The following is a 19553-nucleotide window of genomic DNA, read 5'->3' on the forward strand; positions in this document are numbered from 1 at the left end:
CTCCTAGAAAAGTGAATCCAACAAGGTACAAGCGCCCAAGATCAGATCAAAATTGAAGAGTCCAAATTGACTAGGACTCTTCTCCACACTCCAGTTCTTCCTAATTTTGATGCCGAAACACAGATCACCCTCTTGATGATTGAAACCCACCAAAAAATCCAAGAACTGGGCAGTCTGAAGTAGATCAATCAGCCCTTTATCTCCTCATGCAATCAGCTGATCTAGGACTGCATGGAAGAACTCCAAGAAACCCTAGCCTTGCTCTAATACCATGTAGAAAACTGCTGAATCAAAGAATTTGTAAAGAAAAGAGATGTTTCTTGAAGAAGAAGAGAAAGAGAAGAAATTGAGAACGAAAAAGAGAGCAATCAATTCTGGCTGCTCTCCTCACTACTAGTATTTATACTTTTAATTAGTGTACAATGGCTAATATGCCCTTTTAGGGCGGCTAACACATAAAGCTGCATAAATAACTTGAAAGAACCACTAAAAAGGGACCCAACAAGAGTGTTGTGGTTCCCACTTCCTATCTAAACAATAAATAAACAAAAACAACTACTAAATCTGCACAAATCTGATAAAGAAACCTCAACAGTTCTCATACCTCGTTACAACCTAGATCCTGTAGTTTTTGCACTCACCTACTTCCCATCATCCTTTCCTAATTAACTGAATCCCCCACCCCCTTCAAAATGATACCGCCTTTTGAACAGTACCCTTCATTGGTAACCATCTACTCCCATAGGTTGAAATGCTACAAACAAAACACGGATTAAACTTATGCAAATTTGCTACAGCCAAACTAGAAAAGCTAGCTTTGAATTCAAGAACCTCATAGAACTCCAGGAAATCAGTTTCCTTTATCAATCCCTCTTATATTCCCCTACAAGATTCTTCCACTACCCTCTTTACTCTTCTTCGACCTAGTGATTTTCCATCTCTTCTCTTCCATCCCACTCCTCTCCTCTCTCCCGAATTGTATGTTTCTTATTCATTTCTTCCCTTCTACATCTTTCAAATATCTCTATCGGTTTCCTAACCATACTCTCCCCTTCCAAAAAGTGCAGGCCAAATGACTTACCCACCTCCACCTGTTTCTCCACCAGCTTCTCAATCTCCACCCTCTTCTCCCCTCTATCTTTGTCCTTACGGATTTCCCCCTTCTTGTTATCCACCTCCACCTCATTTTCCCCTCTTTTAAATCCATTCCTAAGCTTTCTGGATCATTCTCCTTGTCTTCTACCTCCACCTGATTTTTCTTGTCTCCTTGATAGTTTTTACATTCTTTTTTCTAATGTAAACTTTGCTCTGTTGTCCATCGCTATCCTCCCCTATTTCCTTTCACATCTCAAACTTACCTCAGAATTCAGACATGCTATGATTTCCGGTGTTCACTTCCATCCTTTCTTTGAGCGCTTCATCCTTCTGCCTACCACCTTCAATAGCTCTAGTAGGCTCTTGGTTCTAACGGTGATTTAAAAGGCGTGCCTAGGCGCACAAGCGAGGCACATTTTAGGGTAAATGCCTCGCCCATGTCCTACGTGCAGCCTTTTCAAAAGGCACACACCTGGTGCGCCTAGGCGTGCACCTGATGCACCTTGTGCCTTGGCGCTTCATCCTTCTGCCTACCACCTTCAATAGCTCTAGTAGGTTCTTGGTTCTAACGGTGATTTAAAAGGCGTGCCTAGGCGCACAAGCGAGGCACATTTTAGGGTAAATGCCTCGCCCAGGTCCTACGTGCAGCCTTTTCAAAAGGCGCATACCTGGTGCGCCTAGGCGTGCGCCTGATGCACCTTGCGCCTTAGCCTAGGTGTGTGTCTTTTTAAAATTCCGAGAAACCCCTATTTGGTAATGGTCATTCATTAATTCTACTAAAATATCTTCTTAAAAAGCAATTAAAATTATAAAATCATTATTTTTTGTGTGAGAACTAAGAATTTAAGACCCTAACATGGACTTGTTTGGGCTTGCCTTGAGGGGTGTGGCACAAAGGTGGCTTGTAGAATCAGGAGTGTAATATGTTTTACATCACATTAGCTACTTTAAGTAATGCAATTGAGGAAAAAAAGAGATTGTGGGTTTTACATGCTTGAAAATGTTTTATATGTTTTATTTTATTTTTAAATTCACATTTGAATATGCTTTACATGTTATGTTTATGTATTTTAATTTTAGATAATAGGTTTTTTATAACATTTATTTTAAAATTTAAGTTTATATTTTTTATTAATATTATGTTTATTTTTTTTTGCACTTTCTTTGAATTTTTGGCATTCTTTGTTTTTTAACATTTTTTATTTATTTGCCTTGCTTCAAAAAGGCACATGCCTCGCCTTGCGCCTTGCACCTTAGGTGCAAATTGACCTTTGTGCCTTTTTTGCACCTTGCACTTTTAAAACACTAGGTTCTGTGTCGCTATTGAAAGAGTGTTTTTGCTTGGATTTGAACCTCCAAACCATGACATAGATCAAACATTTGCTTCCTCTTCTCTCTTTGCAAACTGTCATCTTCTTCGATCATGACGATCTTCTTTCCTGCTTTGTATCTCACCATTTACCATACCCATTTGTCCAATGAATTCTTTGAAGCCAAAGTTCTTTTATTGTTTTTCCTTCTTCTTGTGGTTGTAATTGAGCCTAAATTAAACTTTCCATGAAAAACCCTTCTTCTTGTTGGCCGCCCTCTAGCCCCTTATATTCTTTCTCCCTCACCTGGACCACATTGACTTTTGACCGCCTTCTGGGCCCTTAAGTGGCTCACATATCTCCCCTTTGTTAAGATTATTTCCCCGACCCAAATCTGTTTTTTTTTTTGTTTCGTCATCAAGGTAGATGGATCAGACCTGATTGGCCCCTTTTTCTCCTTAGAAAGTGGTACCCTTGTGGACCTTGATGTGGCCCAAATTTTTAAACCTCAACAAAAGATTTGTTGTTTGCCTTCTTATCTCCTTTTCCAATGAAGATTGAATTAATTTCCACAGAAGGGCAGACCTCTGTAGGAGAGTTCGGAGGAGGCTTTTCAGTTTCCCACGAAGCATGCCCCAACTGGCAGTTCTCTTTTCCCAAGCCCCCTTCGCCACTTGTCACCTGTCTAGCCAATCGTCCTCTATCTTCAACCTTCAAACATTTCTCCCACCATGACACCCGTCAACAACCAGATTACCATGTACCGTCGAAGAACAAATCCATGGCTTGAGGGATGTCATTTGGTTTCCGGTTCGCCACTTGAAGGTTAATTACCTACAGATCATTGAAGTGCCAATTAAGGAAACTTTGCCTATTGCCTTGACAATTGCATCCACTGTTACCATACCTTCCACGATTTCCATTGTTTCAAAGCTTGGACATCTTGTTTTAACAACTATGTTTAAGTAGTTCGAACTAGTAGAGAGTATGGGAGAAGGAAGAAGAAGGAAGAAGAAGAACAGTCGAACCTGATAGCTAAACCCTATCAGTCGACCATAATGTAGATTAGTCTCTAATTAGTTGTACAATGACTAAACTGCCCCCACTTAAGTATGGACAGGAAGTCAATATTAGAACTTCCACATAAGCACATAACATAACTGAATAAAATGACTAATTTACCCTTATTCGGCTAGCTCTAACGCTCCCCTTAAAGCTAGAGAATATATGTCATATAATCCCAAGTTGTTACATATATAGTTCACTCTCCCTGACCTTATGCCTTTCGTAAACAAATCTGCCCATTGATCACCTGGACCCACATGTTCTGTCCTAATCTCTCCAATAAGGACCTTCTCCCTCACAAAGTGGCAATCAATCTCTATGTGCTTTGTTCACTCATGAAAAACAGGGTTAGATGAGATGTTTAGTGCAACTTGATTGTCACAGTACAATTTCATAGGTCTGTCCATGGAGAATCCGATTTCTTGTAGGAGATTCCTCAACGATACTAATTCACATGTAGTGTGTGCCATGGCTTTGTATTCGGCTTCAGCACTACTCCTTGCCACAATGGTCTGCATCTTACTCTTCCATGTCAGATGATTTCCTCCAAGAAATGTGCAATAACCTGTAGTAAATCTTTTATCCGACACCGAGCCTGCCCAATCTGCATTTGTATACCCAATTACCTCAAGTCTTCCTCTTGGTTTGTACAATAACCCACGACCTAGAGCTCCCTTCAGGTACCGTACAATTCTAAGAACTGCATCCCCGTGAGGTATTCGAGGGTTTTGCATAAATTGACTCACCACATTGACTGCAAAGGAGATGTTTGGTCTTGTGATAGTCAGATAGTTAATCTTCCCCACTAACCGTCTGTATCTTCCAAGATCATCAAATATTTCTCCTATATCACTACTCAACTTAGCATTTGATTCCATGGGAGTTTCGGGTGGTTTTGCACCTATCAGTCCCGTTTCATCCAGTTGTAGAAAGACCTTTAGTTTATCAATCCCCAATTTGTCACTACCAGTTATTACAATATCATCCACATAGACCACTAATAAAATCTTTTTGGATTTTGAATCATAGTTGAACACTTAGTGGTCAACTTGACATTGTTTCATTTCAAAATTCTTCATTACTTCACTAAACTTCCCTAACCAAGCACGAGGCGATTGTTTCAACCCATAATTGCCTTTTTCAGTCTGTACACCTTACCATCCTCCCCCTAAGCAACAAACCAAGGTGGTTGCTCCATATATACCTCTTCCATAAGGTCATCATGAAGGAAGGCATTTTAAATGTCAAGTTGAAACAAGGGCCAATCATACGTAACTGTTAGGGAAATAAAGACACGGACGGAGCCAATCTTAGCCACTGGAGAGGTCTCCATATAGTCCACTCCATACAACTGTGAATAACCTTTAGCAACAAGTCTGGCCTTCAAACACTCCACACTACCATCTGGCAAGTATTTAACAGTATACACCCATTTGCAATCCACAACATGCTTACTGGGAGGAAGAGTAGTGAACTCCCACATTTAAGTTTACTGAAGGAGAGAGAGTTCCTCCTCCATTGCCTGATGCCACCCAGGTGAGGTAAGAGCCTCCTGGACATTCTTAGGTATAGAAATAGATGACAATAGTGAAACAAACTAGTGATGTGAAGTGGAAAGGCGGGAGACCGAAACAAAATTAGAAATGGGATGGAGGGTACAACTACGTTTACCTTTTCGCAAAGCAATGGGAAGATCAAGTCCTGAAGGTTTTGGGACAGGAGCAACAATAGGATCTGCAGACAAGGTAGAAGTTAGAGGAGGAGTCAGTGTTTGACGATGAGTATACAAATGCCAGATCGGTGGTCGTTTAGTAGGAATCTGCACTGGAGTAGGTGAAAGGTCAGCCCCAACTGGAACAACTAGAACGGGATCACGAACTGGAAGAGGAAGAGGAAGCAAGGGTGGAGATATCGATACTTTAGGTCCTGAGAAGAGGGGGACAGACTCAAAAAAGGTGACATCAGGACAGACATAGAACTTCCGAGTAATGGGATTGTAACATTTATACCCTTTATGGGTCCAAGAGTAGCCAAGAAAGACACTTAATAGAGCGTGCATCCAACTTGTCTATCCAAGGACTCAAATTGTGAACACAGCACACATAGCCAAAGACCTAGGGTGCTAATGGAAAGGGTGACAAGGTGGGGAACAAAATAGAAAAGGGAGACCAACCATGAAGGATGAAGGAGGGCATTCGATTAATAAGGAAACAAGCAGTAAGCACAACATCACTCCAAAATCATTTAGGAACACTCATATGATGAAGAATAGACCGAGCAGTTTCAAGGAGATGACGGTTCTTTCATTCAACCACCCCATTTTGTTGAGTGGATGCACATGAAGTTTGATGAATGATGCCATGTTGTTCTAAATATTGTTGAAAGGAAGTAAGAAAGTATTAGTTGAAAAACAATCCTAAAAGTAGGGACTGTGTTTGAAACAAAGAAAACTAGCAAGAGAAGATTAGAGAAGAAGAGAGAGCTGCGACAAGAAAAGTTAGAGGATGAGGAGTTCGAACTTAACCTCCCTCTAACTCTCTAATACACTTTTATTAAGTTAATCTTTTAGTAATTACAAGAGAGGTCCCTAGTTGGACAAGAAATTACAAAAGAGGAACATAAAAGAGTATGGGCCCAGAATAAGTCCCATTACAGAGAACATAAAGATAATATAATCCCCCTCAAGCTGAGCATAGATGTCAATCATGCCCAGCTTGCCAGACCCCATGTGCCATGGCCCTATACTTTGCTTCTGCAGAGGATTGTTAGACAGTTTTGTATGCCCTTAGCTTCAATCAAATTGATGTGCTTTATGAGTTTATTGTAAATGAATAAAAGTGCATATTTGATCCATGTTCCCTTGGTATGTTTCTGTGTAATACCCTTAAACTGGACACTTATTGAGACTCGTGTTAGTTTAGAAAGTTCACAGCTAGTGGGTCGGTCTGGGAGACCTATCATGACAAGGCTGACACTGTGGTGGCATCAAGTCGGTTGAGGTGGCTTGTCTCAGCTACCGGGGTGAGACCCCAGGCACATACACTATGGGATTAATTGAATCTTTGAACTGGACCAGATTTTCAATATTGCCCTGGACCTTGGAGATTGATGGGCAAAACTGGAAAGTAACACCCGACCCCTAGACTCGATTATGATACTGCACTAGGTGTCGGATCGGGCTGTCTTTGATGTACCAATCAGTGAGATCCTTAGCGGGGGTCAAAACCTGGGTATGTTGGGACAATCCGAGAATTCATCTGAGTGGGTGATCATAGTGACAGGATCAGCTCCTTTGTCAGACAAAGGTAATGATCGGGGATGCACTCTCACTGTTGGAAACCAAGACTGTCGGTAGCCGATTTCAACTGTTGAGATTTGTTTTGCAAAGTATATTTTATATGAGATATAAAAGTATATACATTATGGTTTCTAAAATGTTTGCAAAAGGTTTTAATTCCCGGGATCCATATAAGTGGAGAGTGCAACACTGTTCCTTACAGCCGAGGGAGAGGTCCTCTCTTGTCGGGCAGTGTATGATCATTAAGGGCTGAGAGGTTAAGTGTAAGACCATTGAGGATAATACCTGATGGGCTAATCTTGCATCTGCCCACAGTCCCTGGGTGTTACAAGGTGGCTTGGCCCAGGGACCACTTAGGTTAAGTGTTGGGCCCATAGAGCCCATTCGATGGGTTTCAGGGGGTTCACTGTCTTTAACAGTGTATTCGACCAGGCCTTGTAACAAAGGCTGGGCCGAACCCATGTGGCTGATGTTTAGATCAATGCTTGGGTCCCACGCCATACAAGGAAGCCCAACTGGGCAGCAGATAGGAAGGTTAAGTGAGCACATAAGCTTGATGGGCCTAAAGCCCATTTCGAACTGGGCTATTTATTTAGTTATTTAAAGGGGCGAATTCTGAGATGGATTAGCAGATAAGATAGGGTCTTAATCCTATCCACTCAGAGAGTCCAGATCTGAATGTGATTCAGATCTAGAAACCTCCTAATGGGATTAGGATAAAGCTAATCTAATCTGCAGATAAGATAAGGGTTTATCCTTATCACTAGAAGAGAAGGCTGATCCAAATATGATTTGGATAAGCACCTCCTAATGGGATTAGGAGCTGATCTTTCAAGTTAACAAAAAGGAGGGGGCGGCAGCCTTGAGAGAGACCAACAAGAAACACATCAGATCCTCTTTAGTGCTGAAATCAAGAAGAGATAATTCTACACCCTGCGAATACTCTCTTGCCGCCTCCCTGCTCTTGTCGCCCTGTTTGCCAGTTCGATCTCCAGCTATGGGAGAAGTCAAGATTGGATCTTGACATCAGTTCTTTGAGAAAGGATTGAAAAGGAAGCTGTGCTCACATTCCATTCTACTGTTTCTTGCGAAGGACAGAGTTCTTGGGGAAGAACACTGCTGATTGTGCTCCATCCTACACTGCGCCATCTTCAGTGGGAGCAGTCTTGGGATCCTTCCTTGGGCGTGAACACCTTCGTTGGGAGATATTACTTCTCCGTATCAGGTATTATTCTCTCCCATTCCTTTTGGTTCAGATCTGGTTCAGTTTAAGGTTCAAGATTTATCCTTGAAAATATGATTTTCTGAATAGGGAATGTGATTCCCAGTTGAAGGGAGAAGAAAATTTTTTGAAATTTGCCCCTTATTCCACAATCTTTGGGCGTCCATGTGATAGATCTCTCATCTTTCAAGGATCTGGCCACAACAGATTGTTTCTTACTCCTCCAAGAGACAGCATTACCAGCCACCAGACTGCAATATCCTGAAGTAGATCTTCTGTCATCCATATTTCCAGCCCAATCAGCATCAGTATAGGCTTCAAGTTTCCAGTGGTCATGCTTGGTAAATAGGATTCCTTTCCCTAGAGAGCCTTTCAGATAGCACAAAATCCGTTCTACTGCTGCCATATGAGTATCTCTAGGAGCATGCATGAACTGGCTAATGCAACTGACAGCATACGCAATATCTGGTCTAGTCATGCACAGGTACAGAAGCTTCCCAAGAAGTCTCTAAAAACCCATTTGTCTTCCAACAGAGTTCCATCTGTAGCTGAAAGTTTGTCTCATATCAATGGGAGTTGCAGCTGGTCTTGCACCAAGTTTTCCAATTTCAGACAATAAATCAAGAACATATTTCCTTTGGGAAATAAGGATCCCATCCTTGGATCTGGCAACTTTTATGCCAAGGAAGTATCTCAACTCCCCCAGATCCTTAATCTCAAATTTTGTACGGAGGAAAGACTTAAGAGCCAGAATGCCTGAGGCATCATCACTAGTCACTATAATGTCATCAACATACACAATGAGATACATTGCTAAAGATCTACTTTTCTTCACAAACAGAGTATGATCCGACTGTGTCTGAACATAGCCGAATTTAACAAGTGCAGCTCTAAATCTCTCAAACCAGGCTCTAGGAGATTGTTTAAGACCATAAAGAGATTTGTTCAATTTGCATACCTTTCCTTGCATATCTTTCCCATACATCCCTGGGGGAAGACACATGTAGACTTCCTCATGTAAGTCACCATTCAGAAATGCATTCTTTACATCCAACTGATAGAGAGGCCAATCAAAGTGAGCTGCCAGAGATAAAAGAACCCTCACAGATGTCATATTGGCAACAGGGGCAAAAGTCTCCAGATAGTCAATCCCATATGTCTGTGTGTAGCCTTTTGCAACAAGCCTAGCCTTGTACCTCTCAATAGTTCCATCAGCCCTGTATTTAATGGTGAAAACCCACTTGCACCCAACCGGATCCTTCCCTTCAGGAAAATCCACCACCTCCCAAGTACCATTTGCATGTAGAGCATCCATTTCGGTTTCCATGGCATCTCTCCATTCAGGAATCCCAAGAGCTTTTGAGACAGACCTAGGAATGGGGTTAGAAGCAACAGAAGAGAGATAGGCAAAGTATGAAGGAGAAAGCAGGTCATAAGAAAGGTGTTTGGAAATGCAGTGTGCAGTACATTTCCGCTTCCCTTTCCTAACAGTAATGGGGACATCAAGGTCTGGAAAAGATGATTCCAAAGGAGTTGAAGCAGTACCTGTTATCTCATCTGTGACTGGGAGTGTATGAGCTTCATCTGTTGTAAAGGAAACCACTTGCTCATTCCTGGATCTCTGCCTTTGATACACTTTGGGATTATGGATAGGGCGAGGGGGTAAAAAAATTGGGTCCCTGGGACAAGAGGTATGAAGTGATTGATCCTCCTTTGACTCATTTGGTGAGGATACAGGTTTGTCAAGAGACTCAATTGGGACAGGAAGAGGAAGAGCAAAAACTTGTGACAGACTCTCCCCCTGTGGACAATGTCCATCCTGAGAGGAACCATAAAAAGGAGAAAGTTCATTAAAGGTAACATCCATAGAGACATGTCGGGTGCCAGTCTTTGGATCAAAACAGCAATAACCCTTTTGTGTGGGGGAGTAATCAAGGAAGATACATTTGTGGGCTTTTGGTTCAAACTTGTGTCTTTGCACACTTGGAATGTGAACATAGCAAGTACAGCCAAACACACGAAGAGGAATTGGGAAGAGATCCTTGTCTGGATGAAGAAGACCGAAGGGGGATTTAAACCCTAGTACCCTGGATGGCATACGGTTTATGAGATAGGTAGCAGTAAGTACAGCATCACCCCAAAATCTTGTGGGAACATGTGAGGCAAACAAAAGGCTCCTTGCAACTTCAACAATATGTCTATTTTTCCTCTCAGCAACTCCATTTTGTTCAGGGGTTCTAACACATGAGCTTTGATGAATAACCCCCATGTCAGAAAGATACAATGATAAACTCTTCTCAAAATACTCTTTTGCATTGTCAAATCTGAAAACCTTAATTCTGGTACGAAATTGAGTTAGAATAAACTCATGAAATTGCCTCACAAGTCTTGGGACTTCATCCCAGGATTTCATTAAGTATATCTAGGTGAATCTAGAGAAGTCATCAATAAACAAGATAAAATATCTGTAACCCCCCATAGAGGATAAATGGTATGGCCCCCACACATCAGAGTGCACAATATGAAAAAGAAAAGAGGATCTTTTATATCTCACAGGGTAATTTTTTCTACAATGCTTTGACAACTGACAGGACTCACAATTGAGACTGGACACATTGACTCCCTTAAACAGTTTTTGAAACAAATGGCTTAAAGCAGAAAAAGGTAAATGACCCAACTAACAATGACTCAACATAATTTGACTAACAAACTCTGAAAAAGTAGAACCAAAAGCAACATTCTTGGGATGATCAAAGCATTGGCCAGGGGTGTCGAGCAAGTATATTCCATTTGCTTCATGGCCACTCCCAATCACCTTCTGAGACTTCAGGTCCTGAAACACACAGTGAGAAGGGAAAAAGGTTACACAACAATTCAATGATTTGGTCAGGCTACTTACAGATAATAAGTTGGTATTTAATTTAGGCACATGAAGAGTGGAAGATAAGAGTAAGGAGTCTGTAGCTTTGACAGTTCCCTTGCCGGAAATAGGGGCAAGAGAACCATCAGCTAAGGTGATTTTGTCACGGCCAGGAAGTAAATCATAAGAAACAAATAAAGTGGAAAGGTTGGTCATGTGATCAGAAGCACCTGAGTCTATGATCCAAGGGGTTTTGTGTTTACCTGAGGTGGATGCATGGTTAGCGGAAGCCCTTATACCTGAGTGAGCAAATGCAATGGTGGCTTAACTTTCAGAAGGGATGGATGATGAAGATGCACCTTCAAGCTGACTTATCATCTTTCCAAACTTCTCATATTCATCTTTCATGGCTGCCAACTGTGCGCTGGTAGATTCAACCTCTGTATCTGTGCCTGTGGCTGCATGTGCACTTCCTGTCTTTCTACTATCATTCTTCTTTTGGAATCTGATAGGTACAAGATTGGGATGCAATTTCCAACACTTGTCCTTTGTATGTTCCGGCTTCTCACAATATTCACACACCACTTCCTTCCTTCCTGTGCCACTGTGAGTTTCTATAACCCCTTTGGGTTTAATTCCCATATTTGCAAAATAATCATTGATACCAACTCCTTGAACCTGCACTTGCCTTCTACTTTCTTCACTGCTGACCAGAGTATATGCTTGTGACAATGAAACATCTTCCTTGGACAAGATGTTTTGCTTTGTAATATCATATTCAGAATTCAGCCCTGTCAAGAACTCAAAGACCCTATTCCGTTCAACCAATTTCCTGTATGTTTCAACATCCTTAGGGGTATCCCAAGTCACAACCTCTATCAAATCAATCTCTTGCCATATAGATTTTAAGGTTGAGAAGTATGCTGCAAGTGACTTCTCCCACTGTCTTATATTCTTCACATCACTTCTCAGTTTGTAAGCTCTAGCAACATTCAACTTCTGGGAGTAAGTCTCTGCAACACTATTCCAGATTTCTTTAGCCGAATTCATCCACAGATAATGTTGACTGATCTGTGGCTGCATTGAGTTCACAAGCCACCCAATCACAGTGTAGTTTTCTTGTACCCATCTCTCATAAGATGGATCATCCTCTAAAGGAGCTTTCTTGCTCCCAGAAATAAAACCCCATTTTCCTTTGCTACAAATATGGATTTTCACTGATTGTGATCAAGCCAAGTAGTTGGTCCCATCAAGCTTGACTGTAGTTACAGCTAGCATAGAATCGGTTGGGGTTCCCAAAATCTGCCCATATTCAACAGCATTCTTGTTTTCAAGGTTTGAGAAATCCATCATGCAAAGTTCGGTGGTAGTTCTTTCTTTATTGTTTCAGCCTTCAAAAAGACACCCAGCAACCTCCAATCACAAGGTATTTCAGATTCTAACAGCCGATGTCCCAAAGAGGAAGACAAAAGACCACAGTCCTTAAGAGACTTTTTGTCGAACACTCAGTGTGCAATACTTAACAGCCCAATGTTAACTGAAGAAATCACTTCAAAGTGTTTAGTATAGGTCCAAGAAGGGGCTGGAATGAAGATGAGACTAGTATCACTTAGTTTTAAAACAGTCTCAGCAACTTCCCAACCCAATGATCAGCCAAATAGGATCTCCAAAGCAACCCAGAAATTTCTGAGTAGGAGCAGTCCAGCAACAGTGGCCGAATGAAGTAGTCTCAGTAGTAGTGATTCTAGAGGTATTTCGGCTACTTGACAGTCTAGAAAAGAAATGAAAAACAACCCAGAAATCTCTGGATTAAATCAGACCAAAGGATAGCCGAATAGCTGTATTGTTTCCAAAGAAACTTCAAACTTTTAACAGTCCAGAACAGTAAAAAAATTAACCCAGAAACAACTGAGCAAAGACTTACAGTAAGAGAGTCTCTGGTTTGAACTATAAACCAGGTCGAACACTTGTCCTCTAGGATGACTTCGAAAACCCTTTTCTCTGATTTTAAATCAGGCAAAGCAACTTGTTCTCTGATTCTTTCTGGTCACCGAACCCTTCTCCAAGTGTGTAGAAGCTTGGGAACCCTCCAATGACCTCCAAGAATTAGGCGGATGACTGTAAACTCCCAGCCCTAGAACCTCCTCATGTAGTTGGCTGAACTAGAACCACATGAGGGACACGCCAAGCAATGGCCTGCTCTGATACCAAGTTGAAAAACAATCCTAGAAGTAGGGACTGTGTTTGAAACAAAGAAAACTAGCAAGAGAAGATTAGAGAAGAAGAGAGAGTTGCGGCAAGAAGAGTTAGAGGATGAGGAGTTCGAACTTAACCTCCCTCTAACTCTCTAATACACTTTTATTAAGTTAATCTTTTCGAGGTCCTTAGTTGGACAAGAAATTACAAAAGAGGAACATAAAAGAGTATGGGCCTTATTCTGGGCCCATCTTCTCTACAGTAACAGTCTATGGGCCATTCGGCCCATCTTCTCTACAGTATTCACGACTGTTATCTAAATGAAAAACTTTGGTTGGAACACTAAATTGTGTACGTATTTCAACATGGAATTTTTGAAAAATGGAAAATAATTCACTTTTTTCTTTCATTAAATAAATCCATGTCATCCTTGAACAATCATTAATAAAAGTGACAAAATACTTTTAACCATTATAAGACTATTTTAATCGGACTCCAAACATCTGAATAAACCAAAGCAAAAGGACTCAACATACAACTGTCAACTCTAGGACTGAAGGAAACCCGATGGTATTTCCCATACTGACACAACTCACACTGTAAAGACGACAAATGACTCGAAGATCAGTGTGCCGTTAACCTATTCTCCTTGCCTGACTACTCAGACATTGACTCAATTATGTTTTACAAAGGAAGGTTAATACTTCCACCCCATGAGGGAAGACATTTCTATGGATTTTATCACCAAGCTCCCACCTTTCGGTGGCAAGTTTGTCATTCTGGGTATTGTAAATAGACCATAACAAATATGGCTACTTTTTACTACTATCTCATCCCTACATTGCAACTCAAGTGGCTGATGTGTTTGCCCCAAATGTTTACTAACTCCATGGTACCCGAAGGACTATGGTCATCAGTCATGACCCTACATTTATGAACTGGTTCTAGGATGCATTTTTTCACTTACAGAGTCTCAACTCCACAAGTCAACAAGTTATCATCCTCAGTTTGATGACCAAGCTGAAGTGACAAATCACTGTATTGAAGCTTATCTTTGATGCTTTGCTGGAGAGAAGCCTTAGTGGTGGTGAAATGGCTACCATGGGCTAACCTATGGTACAATGCGTCCTTTGGGTTTTGTATGTCTGCAACCTGCTATCGATACTTACCTACAAGAAGGGATCCGTTGCTGTTGCATCAGTGTATGGACACTTGACTCGTACAGATGCGATACTTTTTTTTATCAGTCTTAGAAATGAGATACTGATCTATTTTGAGCCCAACAATTGATGAAGTTCAGAAACATCGGTGAATAGATTTCCAGTTGGCTGATTATGTCTGCCTGAACCCTGCAAGCTCATGGGCTTTAAGATGGGTTAAATAAGTAAAGAAGATTATACAAGAAGCACTGGTAGAATGGACTAACCTCCCTCCTCAAGATGCCACTCAGGTGTACCGAGTTGTTGCAGAACCAGCTCCCTCTCCTCAACATTGAGGGTAAGGTTGAACTGAAGGAGGGGAGAGATATTAGGGCCCAACATGGCCCCAGCTCCCAGTTTGCAGCCCACACCTGAGGATCCACAACATATTGGGCCTTCTGAGAGATTGAAGACCATGACCGTGCATCAAGGGGGTCCGTCAGAGCAACCATGAGCATGAGATGTTTGTTATTTCTATAGTTTGAGCCTATGCCATCATACTTGGTTACTAAATCATGTGTATCTTGAGTAATCATTACTTAGTTACTAAAGCTTTTGCCGGACATGCCAATCAGTTGGGATGATGTATGGCTATATAACATGAAAACACTTGGTAAAAGAGAACAAAGCATGAGTCCCCTTCACTAATTTCTCTCTCTCTGTGTAGGACACCAAACTCCCTTGAAGTAGCCTGTGTTGGGCAGAAACCCAACAATCTGGCACCAGATGGCATAGGATAGTGAAACAAGTTTTGTGTAGATGACCTCGTATAGTTTGGGGCAAGGCTTACATCTGATCGGACTCTGATTGTTATTGTTTCAGATGTTAGATCGGGTATCGGATTTTCTTTCTGTCGACAGCCTTCCTAAGAAGTGCTCAAAACCCTTGAGATGATTGGAAATTTACCTTGCTTTCCTATTTTATCTCAGTCAAGTTTTGAAAATGTATTTCCTTAAAAAATTATTACTTTTGAGATTAATTAGATACCTTTGCCACATAGACTGCTGCAAACAGGTAACTTGGGAAGAGTTTTTGAGGACTTGATTTCCAACTTAAAGATGCTTGTCCACATATTAGTTTTTCCTCTTCATTTGACACTTCACTGGATCCTGCACTTTGTTGAGAGGGAGTCATGATATATTTAAGTTGTGTTTGGTACCATTGCCATTTCTTCTAGAAACGTTTGGTTGATCAATACAAATTGGTGAGAAAAATGTGCTCTCACTTCACAGAAGAGTCATTTACTAAGAAATTCATGTGGGGGAGTGGGGGACTAGTCATTTCTGTTTAGAGTTGAAGCCTCAATTTGTTGTTTTACCACTAAACAGCAATGACATGCATTTTTTTAGTTGAAGTCTCTTATGTTGATGTTACAAGAAATGTCTCACCAATTTGTATTGATCAACCCCTAATGTGTCAAGAAGAAACGACAATGGTCTGCTTCAACTTCAAAGTCTTATTTATCAAAAAACAAAAGAAGAAACGACAATGGTATCAAACACAACCTTAATCATACCCAGGTCTTTGGTTTCTAAAATTACAAGACTGTTCTTGAAGCCGTTGGTTTTATGCAATGCAATTGTGTATTTTATTCTTTTTTTTTTTTTCTCTTTTCCCGTTTTCTGTGTTTGCTTTGATAGAATATAAGAGAGACAAAATTGAGGGAAAGTCAAGGAATGTCACAAAAATCCTTGAGAACTTACCCTCAACATTCTATTTCTATTGTTTTCTATCAAAGCAAACGTAGCCTTTTGGTGGGGGGGGAGGTGAAAAAACTACTTGAATACCCTACTAGTGATGGGATTTTACCCCTAGAACAATCCCCAAGGTTGATAGCAACTTGAATTTGCCTGAGGCAAAGATGGTGTACTATGTAAAACTTTACTGCCAAAACCAATAAATAGAATTTCTGGATAAAATAGTTCACATCTAGTTGTACTTTCTTACCTTGACATTTGGTTGTTTGCCTTTGCTGCAGGGTGGCACGAGGATGGCATCGAAGAGTGCTGGAGTATTGCTTGCAAACTTGCTAACATTCAAGGACACGGTTCATCCTCTGGATGGTTTGTGGGCATTGTCAGGACTTGGCCACAACTACAATATTGATGCTCAAGCCATTAAGAATGCTGCAGTGTTGCATTACAATGGAAACATGAAACCATGGCTTGAGCTGGGCATTCCAAAGCATAAAAAACACTGGAGGAAGTTTCTGAAGCAAGACGATCAGTTTATGGGTGAGTGCAACGTTAATCCATAGCTGGCCAGCCTATAGTCCCTAGTGATGAGATGTCAGCAACTTAAAATCCTCGATATTTGAGGGCTTAGCAGGAGGGGTGCTGAGCTTTTTAGATATATTTCCAGTGCAAAGAGAGATTTTAATTGCTAGGGTGGCAAAGCTAGCTTGTGCTGAAGGAATTATCACCATTATCAAAATCGACAATGGGGATACCAGTTGAAGAGAATTGTCACTATCATTACAGCGGGGACGGCTGTTTTCTTGGTAAGTTCTTAGAATGAAAACGATTTTATCTGCAATTGTGGCTAAAAGCAGAAAGTACGGTGAAAGAGTGTTGATGTTAAGTTAAAAAAGGTTCCTAGATGAGGTTTTCTGTGCAATGTGTGATCATCTAGAGATAAAAGAGAGTTTAGATGTGTTGCCTAGTTTGGAAAATATTGTACAAGAGGTGGGAGAGTACGAGTCGCAACAAATGCATTTGTACATGGGAGGTGGTTGGGTGCGAACTTGTTACAAAGGCATTCAATTGCTGATATTCATGTGATACTAGTGATTGTTGGTTCAAAGCCCCGAAATGGGTTACTGCTATTCAATTTCAAATACATGCAAATTTGTTTAATCCTGTGTTTAATCCTTCGACAGAATTGCTATAAGCCAGTTTCTGTCTACTCTAAATGGATTTCGATTCATGATGGAACGAAATGGTAAATGGACATTAACATTTTAGAAACTTGTATACTCGAAATTAATGTTTTCAACCCGTCGTTGACCCGGTTAGTGGGACCGTTCGAATCATCACCCAATCAGGATTCTGGGTCTGGCTCAGTCAAGACTATAGTAAAAAACCATTGATTTGGTCAAGAACTGTTCTACTTGAATGGTTTGAGAATTGACCCATTCGACCTTGTGATCGGGTTGTGGGTTGCATACCGAATGCATACAAACTTTTAGAGTACATAACTTTGTACATCGATATCACATTGGGGTGTTTTTTTTTTTTTTTTTTTTTGATTTTGGATAACTTTGCACTATGATAACTTTGTCCCACTATTAAAAAAAAACCTTTTTTTATGGTATCAAATTGAAATTTTAATGTTTTTATAAATAAAAAAAATTGAAATTAAATGTAAAAGGGAAAATTCCCAATCAGTATCTTGTACTTTGGCTTCAGTGACAATTTGGTCCCCAAACTTAAAAATGTGACAATCCAGTGCCCAAACTTTCAAAGTGTGACAATCTAGTACTTGAACATTCAAAATGTGACAATCTAGTATCTATCGTTAACCAGTTGATTAATTAGCTGTTAAGTGACATTTGAAAAGTCAAAAATGCCCTTCGAATGTCATCTAATTCTCTTTATCAACCATCCAAGTGTTGACTTACTAAACAATACCAAATCCTATCCTCTTCTATTCAAAAAACTTGGTGATTGTTTAGAAGAATCTAGAATTTGGAATTGTTCATTTTATTGTCAATGTTTAGATGGTTGACAAAGAGGATTAATGGCATTCTTAGGGCATTTTTTGACTTTTTAATTGTCACTTAACAGCTAATTAACGGACTGGTCAACAAGTACAGGATTGTCACATTATGAAAGTTTAGGTACTGGATTGTTACATTTTGAAAGTTCGGGTACTGAATTGTTGCATTTCAAAGTTCAAGGACAAAAAATTGTCACTCAAGCCAAAGTACAAGGTACTGATAAGGATTTTTTTTAATTAAAAAACATAAATTAAATATAAAATATCATATATAACATATCTAAAACATATTGCTAAAACACACACACACATATATAGACATGGTATGGTCTGAACTATTTGACCCGACCAGTCGAACTGGTGATCTGTGACTCGAAGGTAAAAATGGTTTCATCTATGGGTCGGTTTTTAAAACGTTGCTCAATTATCTCGCAAGGTGTTACAATTTCTAACAATAGGATGATTTGTTAAGTTGGATTTAGAGATGGCAATTTCATGGGAATTCTTGTACTTGAGTATAAACCTGGCTACGATATATATATATATATAGAAAAGTGTATGTCCTTAGCTCCAATCAACATGACGTACATTTTGACATTTATTGTAAATGAATAGAGTATTCATGTTATCATGGTGTGTTTCTGTGTAATACTCTTAAATTGGACACATATGAGACTAGTGTTAGATTAGAATCTTCACGACCGTTGGATAGATCTGGGAGATTTATTCTACAAAGGCTGACACTGATGTACTGCCAAGTTGGTTGGGGTGGCTTGTCTCAGTTGCAAGGGTGAGACATGAGGTACACACAGTGTGGATTTTCTTGAAACCATGAACCAAACAAAAATTCTAGTATTGCCTTAGACCTTGGAGATAGATGGGCAAAATTGGAATATTACACCTGACCCCTAAAATCGATTATGATACTGCACTAGGTGTTGGATTGTGTTGTCTTTGATATGCCGACTAGTGAGATCCTTAAAGAGGGTCAAAACCTGGGTATGTTGGGACAGTCCGAGAATTCATCTAAGTGGGCGATCATAGTGACAAGATCATCCCCTTTATCGGACAAAGTGAATGATCGGAAATGCACTCTCTCTGATGGAAACCTAAATTGCCAACAATCAATTACAATCGTTGAAATTTGTTTTGCAAAATATATTTATATAGAAATATACATATATATATATATATATACTATGGTTTCAAAATGTTTGCAAATGGTTTTAATTCTTAGGATCTATATGAGTAGAGAGTGCAGTAGTGAATTCGACCAGGCCTTTTCTTCCTGTTCTTGCTGCCCCACCCTGTTCGATCTCCAGTTCTTGGATTCGATCATAATTGGATCTTGATATTGTTTCTTGCGAGAAAAATCAATCTAGAAGCCGTGTTCACTGTCCTATTCTATTCTTGCTGAAGAATCTCTAGTTCTTGGTGAAGAACTACCTATTGATCCTACCTCACCCTAAGTTGTATCATATTCAGTGGATAGAGGATTTGGTACTCCCTTTGGGCGTGAACACCTATGTTGTGAGGAGCATTTTTGCATGGATTCCATATCAGGTATATCCCTCCATTAATTTGGTTACAA

At 40.2% G+C, this 19553-nt stretch overlaps 1 protein-coding gene across 2 annotated transcripts in view; it reads left to right on the top strand.

Moving 5' to 3' along the window:
• GAUT7 (galacturonosyltransferase 7) overlaps positions 1-17100 on the top strand; it is a 91652-nt gene extending 74552 nt beyond the window's left edge. For both annotated transcript variants that reach the window (XM_088944294.1, XM_088944295.1), the window contains exon 10: positions 16224-17100. In XM_088944294.1, coding sequence (XP_088800420.1) covers positions 16224-16502 — 279 coding nt within the window. In that variant the 3' untranslated portion in view covers positions 16503-17100. The remainder of the gene's footprint in view (positions 1-16223) is intronic.
• Positions 17101-19553: the final 2453 nt, after the last annotated feature.

This window comes from Nelumbo lutea, chromosome 5 (genome assembly GCF_056320005.1).
Source record: "Nelumbo lutea isolate HS-2025 chromosome 5, American lotus-T2T, whole genome shotgun sequence".
In the NCBI taxonomy this organism is placed as follows: Eukaryota; Viridiplantae; Streptophyta; class Magnoliopsida; order Proteales; family Nelumbonaceae; genus Nelumbo; species Nelumbo lutea.